Source organism: Achroia grisella, unplaced genomic scaffold (assembly GCF_030625045.1).
Source record: "Achroia grisella isolate CSIRO2021 unplaced genomic scaffold, CSIRO_AGI_Agris_v1 utg1295, whole genome shotgun sequence".
Lineage (NCBI taxonomy): Eukaryota > Metazoa > Arthropoda > Insecta > Lepidoptera > Pyralidae > Achroia > Achroia grisella.
In genome coordinates, this window is record NW_026712613.1 from 735,929 (window position 1) to 750,087 (window position 14,159).

The 14,159-nt window shown below is 32.6% G+C and overlaps 1 protein-coding gene across 1 annotated transcript in view; it reads left to right on the forward strand.

Moving 5' to 3' along the window:
* LOC131855040 (clavesin-1-like) overlaps window positions 1-11,737 on the forward strand; it is a 33,243-nt gene extending 21,506 nt beyond the window's left edge. The window contains exons 3-7 of the mRNA XM_059206251.1: window positions 7,874-7,968; window positions 8,499-8,643; window positions 9,106-9,299; window positions 10,601-10,752; window positions 11,420-11,737. Coding sequence (XP_059062234.1) covers window positions 7,874-7,968; window positions 8,499-8,643; window positions 9,106-9,299; window positions 10,601-10,752; window positions 11,420-11,564 — 731 coding nt within the window. The 3' untranslated portion in view covers window positions 11,565-11,737. The remainder of the gene's footprint in view (window positions 1-7,873; window positions 7,969-8,498; window positions 8,644-9,105; window positions 9,300-10,600; window positions 10,753-11,419) is intronic.
* The last annotated feature ends 2,422 nt before the right edge of the window (window positions 11,738-14,159 follow it).

A 14,159-nucleotide genomic window follows, 5' to 3' on the forward strand; every position in this document is an offset into this window, starting at 1 on the left:
ACATCACTAGATATGCAATAGTTATACATATAATAATGATGGCATCAGTGGTCTAGAGGTTTAGCAGACCACCATAATTCACGGTTGTGGGTTCGATTTCTCACATAGTACAAACATTTGTATCTAAATATATGTAACTCAAAGGTGACTGACTGACATAGTGATCTATCAATGCACAGCCCAAACCACTGGACGGATCGGGCTGAAATTTGGCATGCAGGTAGATGTTATGATGTAGGCATCCGCTAAGAAATGATTTTAATTAATTCTACCCCCAAGGGGATAAAAGTGGGGATGAAAGTTTGTATAAAACTTTGTCAATATTAAACCGATCGGGCTGAGACATGCATAAAGCTACTATGACGTAGGCATCCCCTAAGAAAGAATTTTGATAAATTCCACCCCTAAGGGGATAAATTAACGCGGGCAAAAGCTAGTTCACGAATATGATTTATTGTATCGATCTGTGTATTTCATAATATCTATTTATAAAATGTATCTAAGTATTTTTGATAGATATATAAATTTTTATTTACGTTAAAGACACACACACACACACACACACAAGGCACTGTAATATTAACAACAAAAATAAATAAATAGATACATTTACGTTGGTCAGTCAATAAAATACAATATTTTAGTTATCTAGTACCCATAACACAAGCTCTGCTGAGCTTGGGACTAGATGGCGCTGTGTGAATTGTCTATTAGATATTAGTATAAAGTCGTAAATGATCTGTGTTTGTACATGAAATAATTAAAAAAAAATTGTATATATGAGGATAGGACACCGAGAGAAAAAAAGTGTTTTTCGAATTTTAGTCTGTTTGTCAAATCCACTTTCGATTTTTACGATTAAGTAGAATTACCTACATTTCACACGTTATGTATTTAGTGTGTTTGTTGATTTTCTTATTCACACGTGCAATATTTGCTATTCACTCATTAGAAATATGCAGCAATACAAATTACATACACATACCAACATTAACACCTCTGTATAAACAGTCCGTCCATATTTATATATAAACACCATCCAATATCTCTACAAATAATTGAAAATTAAGTGTCTGATTCTAAATTCAAATTATGTGCTTTTCACTAAATGTATACGGTATTTGCAAAAAAAAACTACAAAAAATTATCTGTCTGTTTGTTCTTACTAATATTTGAAGCGATAAACCGATTTTGACAGATCTTTTACTCGCAGATAGATAATGCGTAACATAGGTGATTATTATTTCGGAAATAAATATCTAAGTATATATATATATAGAATGTAAACTTAATAACTATCTACTGTAACATGGAATGCAATGTATAAATAAATAAATAAGATTAACATTTCTTCTATGGACAAATTTTATAAACCATATAAATTTGAAAAAACATAATTTTACCGACCTATTTAGCATAAGGTAACTAATATATTGATGACAGGATCTGTGGTGAGAGACAGGATAGAGTACGGTGGAACTTGTATACTAACTGTTACATCTTCATTAACTCTAGCTTAGACTAAATTACTAAGACTATATATATGTATGTACTACCAACTGCGTGACCTACGTGTCGTTAGATAAAACGTACGCTGGTACAATCTACTATCGAACGTACTGATTTACATCACTACATCACTATATTTTGGCATCATACAATGCCAAAATATATGTATAATTGATGATGTTGTCCTCCTGCTTGTAAATCCGACAACAGCTACTCATAAATGTTACCTTTATTGTACTCTTATGTGACTAGCGAAACAAAGTTTATTCATAAAAGAAAGAACCTGGATTTGTCCCCTGGTGCCTTGGTGCAATTGTGTGAAGGGTACACGTTCTTACATTGTAAAAATTTATAGACTCCGTTCTGGACATTATCCATCGGCAAAGTTTGCATACCTGATGAAAAAAACAATTCACAAAATTGTGAAGTATGTGATTACAATAGAGTGATGTATATCATTTGCTGATGATGGATCATATTCAGTGTCAAATAAAATATAATAATTCTCATTCATTAAAACGAGTATTTATTTTTCAATCAGAAGAACTATGTCTACGACATGGAATAACGTCAGAGAGTTATTTATATATGAAATAAATATATTAGTATAATACAAAATGATGAAATTTTACTGTTTGCAAAGACTAATAAAAGCAACGAATAATACGTTGGTTATCGATTATTGCCATACACTGTCTAAAAACTTACTGGAATATTTGCATTGGAAACAATTTTATTACGATGAAAGTATTTTCCTTCGGGCGGTCTATATATATTTTTAAATTTCAATAGCTATTAAACGATTACAAAACAATTTGTTCACTGGTAAAGGTAATGGATGGTGATTGGTTTTAGGGTAGGTACAATGGGACTGACATGTACTTAAGATGTGTGTTTCTAAATTTAAAAAGACCGAAAAAAAGACTCGGTCGCATTGTGTACAGTGAAGTTAGCCAGAATCGTAAGTATAGGTGTAGAAGCGCCTCAAACGAGTCTTACGGGTGTAGCGTTTTACATCCAAGCTCTTCGGATGATACTTCACATATGTTCACATATAAATACCATCAGGCGGCATAATATGTTTACATCGCTTTGCTTCCGATTGTCGCGGGTTCGATTCCTAGCACAGTGCAAACATTTGTATTGATAAATATGCTTGATTATATAGGTCTGGGTGTTTTCTATGTATGTCATTTATGTGTTTACAATAAAGTCTAAATATTTATATTGTCTTAAGACAAGTTAATTGTCTATTAAGACAAGTTCTGCTTACCGTGGAATTAAATGGGACTGTGTTAATTGTTCAGAGTTATTTATATATTTAAAAAAATCGGATTAGCAGAACCGGAGAACTCTGAACAAACAAACATACAAACATATTCGTATAGTACATTGCGCATACATACAAAAAACTTACATATTTGCATTTATTATATTACTTGAATTAATTTAAAACCAAGCCGAGCAAATTGAAAGCAAGTTTTATTAAGTCGTTTCCACAAGTCTAGTTAATAATAACTGTTCTAGAATGTCAAGATCACGAGGTGAATGCATCATTATGTAAGCGAGCGGTAACTGGTAACCGTACCGTGAGTTCAAACAGTCAGGTTAGAGCGGTCACCGTTCATTTTATTAAAAAAAAGATATAAAACTATATAGTTAATGTCTATAAAATTTAAGTGTGTGTTTGTCATTTCAAATTGACATAGGGTATACCGAGCCTAAAATCAAGTGGAATACTTGGAAGTAATATGCCAAGTAGATGGTTGAGTATTGCATATTCATTTTTACATATTATAAAACAAAATCGACGCCAGTGTGGGTTCGCTTATATCTTTTAAATTATGCAACGGATTTTGCAGTTTACAACAATAGATAGAGCGACACAAGAGGAAGGTTGAAATTGACAGCAAATACCGTTACATGTAAAAATTATTTTACCTATCTGTCTGTGTATAATTATATATATATATATATATATATATATATATATATATATATATATATATATATATATATATACATTCTAATATTTTACCTTTTGAATTTATATTTTGTATCTATACAAATAAATAAAATTGAACTGTCTGTTTGTAATTTCAAATTAACAGCTAATCACTAAATGGATATAAATGTAATAGAATTTAAACAGACAAAAATATTTTCTTGTAAACTCTGAAACGATTGGACCAATTTTGACGGGACAAAATAATAAGAAAAATAGAATGTTATTTATATTAATCTATACATATAAATAAAATTGGAGTATCTGTTTGTAATATTGAAATAACCGTTTTTTACTACATGCATATGAATATAAATACGGTACATACACCAAAATAACATTTTTTACACTTTTTGTCTGTCTATCTGTCGGTACCTTTATTCTATACTAGCTGTAACCGCGACTTTGTCCGCGTGGAAATTAACTTTATTTTCTAAAATAAAAGATTTTTCTAAAATAATAGTTGGCTAAGTTACTCCTTATTACATCAGCCACCTGCCAAAAAAGTCCCGTCAAAATCAAACCAGCCAATTTCAGAGATTAGCCGGAACAAACAGACAGACAGACAGACAAAAATTGTAAAAAATGTTATTTTGGTGTATATACCTTATTTATATTCATACGCATGTAGTAAAACCAATATTTATTTATTTGTATAGATAGATATATAAGTTTTTTTGGAGTCGTTTCAAACATTTGTAAAAACACGAAGCATGGTAAAATATATTCTTAAATTTCAATTCAAACATGATATTTTGTTTGAGGACGACCTCGGTGGTCTAGTGGACCACTAGACCGCTTTACGACCGATGGTCGCGGGATCGATTCCTCTCACGGCACAAACATTTGTATTCATGAGTATCATTGTTTGTATCGGTCTGGGCGTTTTCTATGTACAACATGTATGTATTTACGAAGAAATAATATCTATGTATTTGTATCAGTTATCTAGTACCCATCAAAAATCACAAGCTTTAGCTAGCTATATTTAACTTGGGTCTAGATGGCGCTGTGTGAATTGTCCTGAGATTATTATTATTATTATTATTTGTAAAAACACGAAGCATGGTAAAATATATTCTTAAATTTCAATTCAAACCCTAAGAAAATAAAGCATGATATTGATAAATGTCTATAATATTATATTTAAGCTAGATATAGTACCTATTGTATTATTTAAAAAAGAAGGCCAAATTGAGAACCTCCTTTTCTTTTTTGAGTCGTTATAAAATATTAGTAAAAACATGAAAAGTTGTAAAAAAATTGTTAAAATTTAAATTCAAACACTAAGAAAATAAAGCACAGTTTTGATAAATGTCTATAATGCCATACTTAAGCTAGACATTATATTGTTATTATGCTTATAGTAAAAGTGTAGACCGTTATAATGTTCCAATTATTTCTATTGCTATCTCGCTCACACATGCAACGGTATATTTTTACACTCATATATTTAGATAAGGACAAAAAAAAAAAAAAAAAACCTTATGTTATTTCTGTTTAGTGGATTTACCATTTGTTTCTTTATACAACTATATTAACATGATGGGTACCGACTGTGTTAATATAGTTGACGTCATGATGACGTCATGTCCGTGGTGTTATTCATTTAATAAATTCAGACATCTGCATCCCTAAGTCTTATGCACGCCTGATCCTAGGATCGAGTGCCCTCAGACTAAACTTGTATCCGTCTGGCGGGAGTTGGCCTTCAGCCGCTCCATAAGACCTTCCGCGGGTTTTGAGTGCCATCTGCACTCGCCCCCTCTTGTTCGGTGAAACAGTAAAGGCCAGCTGCGGCCAGCATCTGAGTAGTGCGGAAAAAATGTTATTCGTTTGGTTCAATATACGAGTATGCTTGTAACATCATAACTGTATTTTCATTCAATTAGTACAAAACGCTCCCAGTCTCCAGAAACTCGATTTTATAGAGGAAAGTGACTAAATATAGAATAGTATCCTAATATGGAATTCGTCCATTTCTCTAAACTGCGATTCACACATTTAAATAGACAGTGATTTTCTACCTATTTCTACTCCCATTTACGCATACAAATTATAGCATGTCAATCGAGGAAGCCTTTTCGTCGTTGTGATAGTGTTTTGTTTCTCTCGCTAGCACATAAGTTTCTAAGTTATGTAAAAAATAAATATTTCACGTACAGAAAGTCCACACAGTACAGTTTTTATAGCTTTCATATACTGTTTAGATGTTCTTTTGTATGTTTAAGCGGTATTATATTGTATTACTTACATAAATATAAAAATGTGTATATTAGTTGGAAATCATTGGAAAATCCAAATATGGACAGATTACAGTATCAAATTATGGACTATTCCATAAATGGTTCTCTGAAGTTACATAAATGAACCTGACTTCATAATTTTGTTAATTATATATTTTTCATTGTTTATAAAAAAAAGAAAATTATTGGCAAAAAAACAAAAATAAAAAAATAGAAATACTTTATTGCAAATACCATGTAGAGTAAATACCTGTGACAACAGATTTCTTTGTGATTCAATGCTTAGTATTGCAACTGTATTTCTTAAAAATTCATGATAAAGTAACGACAAGGTTATTTGCAGTTTCTATTTGACACGGCGCGGCGACGCGGAGCCAGGGTTGTCAACAGCTAGAAAAATACCATTAAAATCGTAATCAGATACCTCTGAACGTAAATAGAAAAGCCAAAAAAAAAAGTTTCTCGTTTTATTATATACAATATAACTAAATATTAAAAAAAAAAAATTATCGACATGGCATTTCTTTTAACCATTTGGAATTATAGAAATTTATGTTTTTTAGATATTAGATAACATTTTTGGTAGATGATAAATCTAATACCTACTAACCAAAGGCCCATCGTCTTGTTTTGAAATAAATATTTTTTTGTGGTTTTTAGTCGTTTCGGTTAGTCTAATCAATAATGAATAGAATATTATGCTCAAAAAATTTACCCAAAATTTTTTATGGAATCCAAAATCCCATGCATATTTTCGCTCTAAAGCTGTCAAAGGCTTAAATCGGTAACCCTATTAATTTTTTGAGCAATTTTTAATGTCCCTTTGCGTCAGAAGCGAACTATTGTTACCTCACGCTTGGCTGGACATTGGACATGCACTGTCTACCCAGATTAATTTATATAACTTTATTGCAAACTATTTATTTACTGATATTATTAACCGGGTCTTAACACGAATAATTTTAATCTCTCGCCGTTTTGACTAAGTATTGTTTTGTTTGTCTGTCTATCTTCGCTGTTTTGTTCTGACTTATTACATTATATTATATTACTGGCTATTCCCGCGACTTCGTCCGCGTGGAATTTTATTTTATTTTTCTAAAATAATAGTAGCCTAACTTACTCGTTATTAACATAGCTGATGTTAACCTACATTTAGTATATTTACCTGCCAAAAAAAGTTCCGCCAAATCGGTCCAGCCATTTCAGAGATTAGCCGGAACAAACAGACAGACAAAAATGGTAAAAAAAATATTTTGGTGTATATACCGTATTTATGTTCATATGCATGTAGTAAAAAACTGTTATTTTAATATTACACACAGACACTCCAATTTTATTTATACATATGTATAGATTACTTGCAAAAACTTTGTGCCCCTTTTTACGAAGATCCGCGCAGGATTGAGGAGTATGAAAGTTCTTAAATTATCTATGAAAACACATTAAATCAATAAAAGAAACATTAGACACTACCATGTATGTGACATACACACATATATACTTTTGTTTTTGTTTAGAGTCTACGATCAAATTGAGAATATATTAATATTATTTGTCTTTGATATTATGTCTGTAGTCTTACAGATTGAACAACTACGTGTTCACACTGAATCAAGATGTACTAAGCATCGGTTCAATGAATGAAAACACAATATAGGTACAGATGATTGGTATATTCTTTTCTAGAACTATACAGAACCAGATGGAATCGAATTGCAGATAGGTAAATTTTTTTCGGACTAATGCTGTTGGCCGCAGTTGGCAAGCTCCACCGGACGATAGGGGGCAAGTGCAGATAGCACTCCAAACCCGCGGAAGGACTTATGGAGCAGCAAGGCCGACTCCCGCTGACGGATACAACTTTAGTCTGAGGGCACCGCTAGGGGTTCGAACCTCGGCTCAGGCCGTCTTTTTACAGATACAAACATTCCATTTTACCATATATAAGTACAAAAATCTTAAGACCGCGTTTTATATTGCATAGTAACGCCATCTAGCGGCATAAAATGAAACTGTCCAAGACAAATTTATATACTAAATTATAAATTGGTCAAATATCGACTACTGGCCGATCACTAGTAGTAATAAAATTTAATAAAATTGCCAACAGAGCGCGGTGAGTGTACTCCACCTCGGACCGACGACTCGTTCCTGCTCCGGTTCCTAAGGGCGCGCCGTTCAGTGCCAGCAAGAGCTCATAGACTGGTTAGTATCTTTTTAAACTACGATGGTGGCAAACAAGCATACGGCCCATCTGATGGTAAATGGTTACCGTAGCCTATGGATGCCTGAGACACCAGGGGTGTTACCTGCATGTTGCGGACCTTCAAGAAATTGTATATTACAAAGATATTTTGAAGAGTTTATGAAAATTGAATGGTAAATAAGCTGACAGCTCGCCTCATGGTAAACAGTATGGTAAACCATAATACATGAACAATACCCTGGGTATCACATTATCATATGAAACTCGTTCGAATTAGTTTTTGTTCAAAAAATATTATATTTATTTAATAATATAACATTATTTGACAAATAAAAAAAATCATATATTCCCGTAGATTGCTCTATTCGATTGCAGTAACAAAAACATTTTGTAGGGTTGTTCGTTTAGGCGCGGTGTTTTTTTTTAAATCTGATATAAACATTGAAGTCAATAATAAATATAAAACAATTTGTACAATAAAAACATTTTACAATTCATCAATTAAAATTATTTTCGCTAATAATTACAGATGGTTCGCTACTGCAACTTCCGGGAACAAAACCCGCACTTATGGCGCGACCAGGACTGGTTCAGTTACACTCGAATGGGGAACGTGTATGAAGGCGTACTCTTCGACCGACCTGATGTCGGCAGGCTCATTATATGCAGACTTGGTGAGGATATGTTTTTTTATAAAATTTGACTTTAAAACAAAACGACTCACCTGATCGAAAATAATAATAACATCTCAATACCATTCACACAGCGCCATGTTAAGCAGAGCTTATGTTATGGGTACTAGACAACTACTACAATATACATATATTTTTGTAAATACATGTATATATGAAAAACACCCAGACCAATACAAACAATTATAATCATGAATACAAATGTTCGTGCCATATGAGAAATCGAACCCGCAATCATTGGAAGTGAGGCAGTGTGCTAAACCGCTAGACCAGCGAGGCCGTCGTAACCGTCGCCTATATACTCAGTAATCAATCCATTGTACAGGTACCCGGACTTTTATTAGTGACTGTTTTTTACATATTCATATGTAAAAAACAGTTATTTCAATATTACAAACAGACACTCCAATTACATTTATATGTATAGATTATTGTGCTCTTCAGGTTTATGGGACCCTGATCAAATCTCAGCTGAGGACCTTGTCAGTGCTTGTCTACTACTTTTAGAGGTGGGCATCATGCAGCCCAAGCTTCAAGTGTTGGGTGGAACAGCCCTCGTGGACTGTGAGGGAATCACCATGAAGCATGTCAGACACATATCTCCGTCTATAGCACTGCAAGCCATTAATGTTATGGGGGTAAGATTTCAATTGCAATAACATAGTAGTGTAGCTTTTATTAATATGTAAATTATATGATTTTTTATTCCTGTATAAATTATTGTGTATTAAGGAAGATGTCTACCAAAAAAAGATGGATGAATTGTGTGAAAGATGATATGTGTAAAAAGAGAGTAAGTTCAGATACGACGGCTGATAGAGGTCAGTGGAAGCGGATGACATACTACGCCGTTACCAAAATAATGGGATAAAGGCAAGGCAATGCTGATGTTAATGTTATAAAGAGATGGCGGATTTTGTTATGATGAAAATAAAACGGGAACTGCCTAACAAATTCTTCTACTCTTTGAGAAGTGACAGAGAAATTCCAGAGAGACTTAGGCGAGACTTCTATTAATGTTAATTAATAGACACGAGGTTTTGATCACCGAATAAAAAGAAAGAAAAATAAAATAAAACTTATATTTTGGAATATAGTACACGATAATGAAATACACGAGTATTATATGTATATAGTATTAATATGTGAATCAAAAACATTGTATGAAATATGCCCAGATCGGAAGAGTACGAAATTTCGCACACTTACAGTCCATATAGTACAAAATACTATATATTTTTTTAATTATGTATATAAATACATTAAATCAATAAAAAACATCACACACACATACAGCATTACATACCATACAAAGACACACACAGCCATTGAAGTATATAGTCTTTGACAATACATCAATAGAACCTTAATAATTTTCAAACTTCTAATTTAAATTAATTATGATCGAATTCTGACCATTGGGTGATCACTAGTGTTAGAATTTACATCATTATTGTAGAAAAAATCCGATATTTTAAAAATATATTAAAAGAAGGTAGTTTGTTTTTAGTACTAATGAAGTACCCAATGTAAGGATTACTACGAATATTGTAAATAGCGCCATCTAGTATTTATAGACCAACCTACTACACTGACTTTGGTCTACAGATACGGAGGTCGGTAGTTGAATAATCCTCTTTCGTTGCGTGAGCCGCGGCATTCATTTGACGAGCGCAGAGCGTGCCAGTTGTGTTTTGGATATTAAAGTGAATTGTATTAGCAATGGGTTTATCCCGGTCTTAGTTGGGCATGGGGGGAAGCTGCAAGTAGCTGAGTGTTAATGCATTCTAAACCTACACCCGTGTCACAAGTCACAGGGGCTACTTGGGGTTTCCCTTGCGGTAGCCGGCTTCAAAGCCTCAGTCGTCCATCATAATTAGTGCTTCTTACACTAGTTATTATAAAATATATTTCAATTTCACTGTCTTTGTTATTCCAGTTTGCGTTTCCCCTGCATCAACGTGGGGTCCATGTCATCAACTGCTCCCGAGTGTTTGAAACTCTATTCCACTTCTTCAAACGCCTGGCACCGGCTGATGATCTCTGGAAAAGAGTCCATTTCCATGGATACAATCTTAACTCATTACATAGGTATGGCTTTTTTATGTAATTAAAATAGCAAACAAGCTGGCCCGCCTGATGGTAAACGGTAACTGTGGAGTATAGACGTGTACTACAGATATTATGTTATCATAAAGAACAAAGAAAGAAAGAATTTATTGGCAACCATTACATTATAACAATTAAATTTTATTTGTGTTAGTCAGTCCTTTTGTTAACTGATGAGAAATAATTAGCAAAAACTTTGAAGTATAAACTATCAACAAGATTTTTGCAGGCGTTATAATAATTATATTTAATGGAGTGGCAGTACTTCTATAGAATCCATTAACGTACGACTACTAAGTCTTGACTATAAATAAATAATTTCGGACAATTAACACATCATTACACGTCATTTAGTGCCACGGCAAGCTGAGCTTGTGTTATGAGTTCTAAACAACTGATATAGATATCTACATATTTTTTTGTAAATATATACATAGAAAGCACCTAAACCTATACTCTTGAATGTTTGCACCGTGCGAGGAATCGAAAAATCTGTGTATTTATATCGATATTACAAGCTCTACTTACCTTGGAACCATTATTCTTAACTTTTGCTGGTTTTTTACGCTTTGTTATTTTTATTTATATAGCCTTTATTACGAGGGTAATACGTTCAAACACGCTATTGTTATTACTTTCATTGTTTCAGGTTTATACATCCCGATTGCCTCCCGAAACGGTACGGTGGTCTTCGAGATGAGGTATCACTGGAATTATGGCTAACTAAGATCAAACAGTACAAGAATAAGGACTTTGATACCGATATGAGAACGCTGGGATACTGCGTTGATTGATATATGTTGAAGGACATTTTGCTAGCATGGTTTTGTAATAAAAAAAAAATAGTGTTACTGTGGTAAAATTTGGCAGAGTATTTATTGATCTTTGCCTGTATTGATCTCTATTTACGTAGAAATGCTAGTTATCGCAGTTGTTAAACGGGTATAATCACAGAGCAATTAATACAGAGTAATTAGTACTACATTTTATAAGAGTAGGTACCTAGCTTATGAGAAAGAATCTAAAATTAAAACAATGCAATTATCTTATTGTTGTTATAAACGCGAAAGTGTATGTGTATGGATGCATAGACGGATGAATGGATGTTTGTTACTCTTTCACGCTTAACTACTGAACAGATTTTAATGAAACTTTACAGTGATATAGCTTATACATCAGAGAAACACATAGGCTATAAATTTCATATGTGCGTAACTGAGGGCACAGCTAGTTTCAAATGATTTTAAAAAGAACTTATACCTATTTTATATACACATAGTTTTGTGAACTTTTTAATGTTAAGTCTGCCAAATATACTATCTTTTGAATTTTGTACATTAAATTTATATATGTAAATAGATATGACATATTGTGATAGTTCTAATGGTGCTACTATGTTTTGTATAGTAATTTAAAAAAAACTAATATATTTATGCAACGCAGGTTTAGTCTGGTAGTAAGACTGTCAGATGCAATCAAATGGGCTCTGCGTTGTAAGAGGCCCAGGGCTTTCACCTCTGCGTAAAAATAAAATATTATTATGTATAAAAATAATAACAAAAACAGTTTCACTCAATGGATTCGTGTTATTTTATTTAATTCCGCTACTGTATACATCTGTAAGACCATAAAAATTCATCATGCAGCCTTCAAATTAAAAACACAAAGATCAAATTCCATTAATATAAAAGAAAAATATATAAAAATGATTTTCTAATCTTTCGAGTATTTTTTAGTCTATACGAGGTAGGTAACAACCTACACCTCGTATAGACTAAAAAATACTACCGAGTAAACAGCTCATCATATATGATTGTTGTTTTTTAAAAACTCAAACCTTATAACCGAAACCATATCGTGGTTTCTTTGAAGAAGTTTGCTACTGGCGCCGCGTTAATTTATCAAGCGCTGCATTTCTGGCAGTATATACGAGTATACTATTATTCATATTGTTACCCTGCGGGCGTATTATGAACTCTTATTCCCATTCAGTTTACGGCTTAAACTGAACTGCCTGGCGATTTCGTATTACGCTATTAGCCAGCCAGTCAGCGGTCACGTAACAGCTGAACGGGTCTTCAAACGAATAATTTTATGGTAAATACGGTATGGTATATTGCTCAACGTTTATTTACCATAAATTTATTTATGTTACCCGGTTAACCTTGCTCAATTTGGATAAAATAAACTATATAAACAATTTATATTATATACGAAAGTTTAAAAATACGTATGGTGTACTACTGTCTATATGTTTTAGCCGATGTTTATTATATGTTATAAAACATAATCCTATTTAGAGATCACTTATGTTCCTACTTACATATGTAATTGTACATTAAAAATTTTGTTAGTAAGGTGAGTGTACCTAATATTGGATGTTAAAGCGGCCTAATATTGGATTAAAATGGTAAATAACATTGGCCGTAGTTTAATATAATCGAATGGAAATATAATCGAATGAATACCAATAAAATGTAAAAATGTATATGTATCATATTTTATATACTGTTTTAAAGACGCGATCATTAATTATACGTAAAATTAGGAAAAATCACGGGATCTTACCACGTTTTACTTATTTCTCTCGAGGTCCCGATATTTCGGCAGTGTTTCAACGCCCATGATCACGAGTAAACTGAAGTTTGCTGATTAATATGATATGATTGTTTTCCTAATTATACGTGCCTTATTTTAATTTGTAAATTGTAAATACCATAAATTAATATATACATATTATAGGATGAAGGTGATATTGTTAATTATAATTTTATTAGACAATGACATATAACTTTTTTTTAATGTAATCTGTAATGTAAGGGACGTAAGACGTTATGAAAATAATGAAATTTTACTAATAAAGATATATTATAAAATATCGATGTCGTAATAGCAACGAGCTAGTAATGAATTAAAAATGTTGACATATTACCAATAATTTGCTATGTATATTTTGTGCCTAACGATGAGAGGGTGGGTTGAGGTGTCTATCAAACCTACAAAGCAAGATACGATACAAATAGATATACGATATAGGAAGCTCCACAAACGAATAAATATTCATTACTTAATGGATTTAAAAACATTGTTTCATTCCGCTTAATTCCGCATATCTGAGACAACATATATTTAATGCGGAAACCTGACCACCGCTACTGGAAGCGTTGCGAGTGTTGCGACCTTCTCTATTTATGATTGAATCCCGACCGTTATTGTATCTACGTCCATTTTGTGACTCGTGTTTCATCTCCGAACGAGGCATCATCGGGCAATGAATAGAGCTCGTATATATCATGGAAGCCTAGTGTTGCTTGTTCGGCGACTAAATTACAACTTAGTAGAAAATATGGATTTAATCTTAAATTAAATTATATCGATAACTAGTAAGT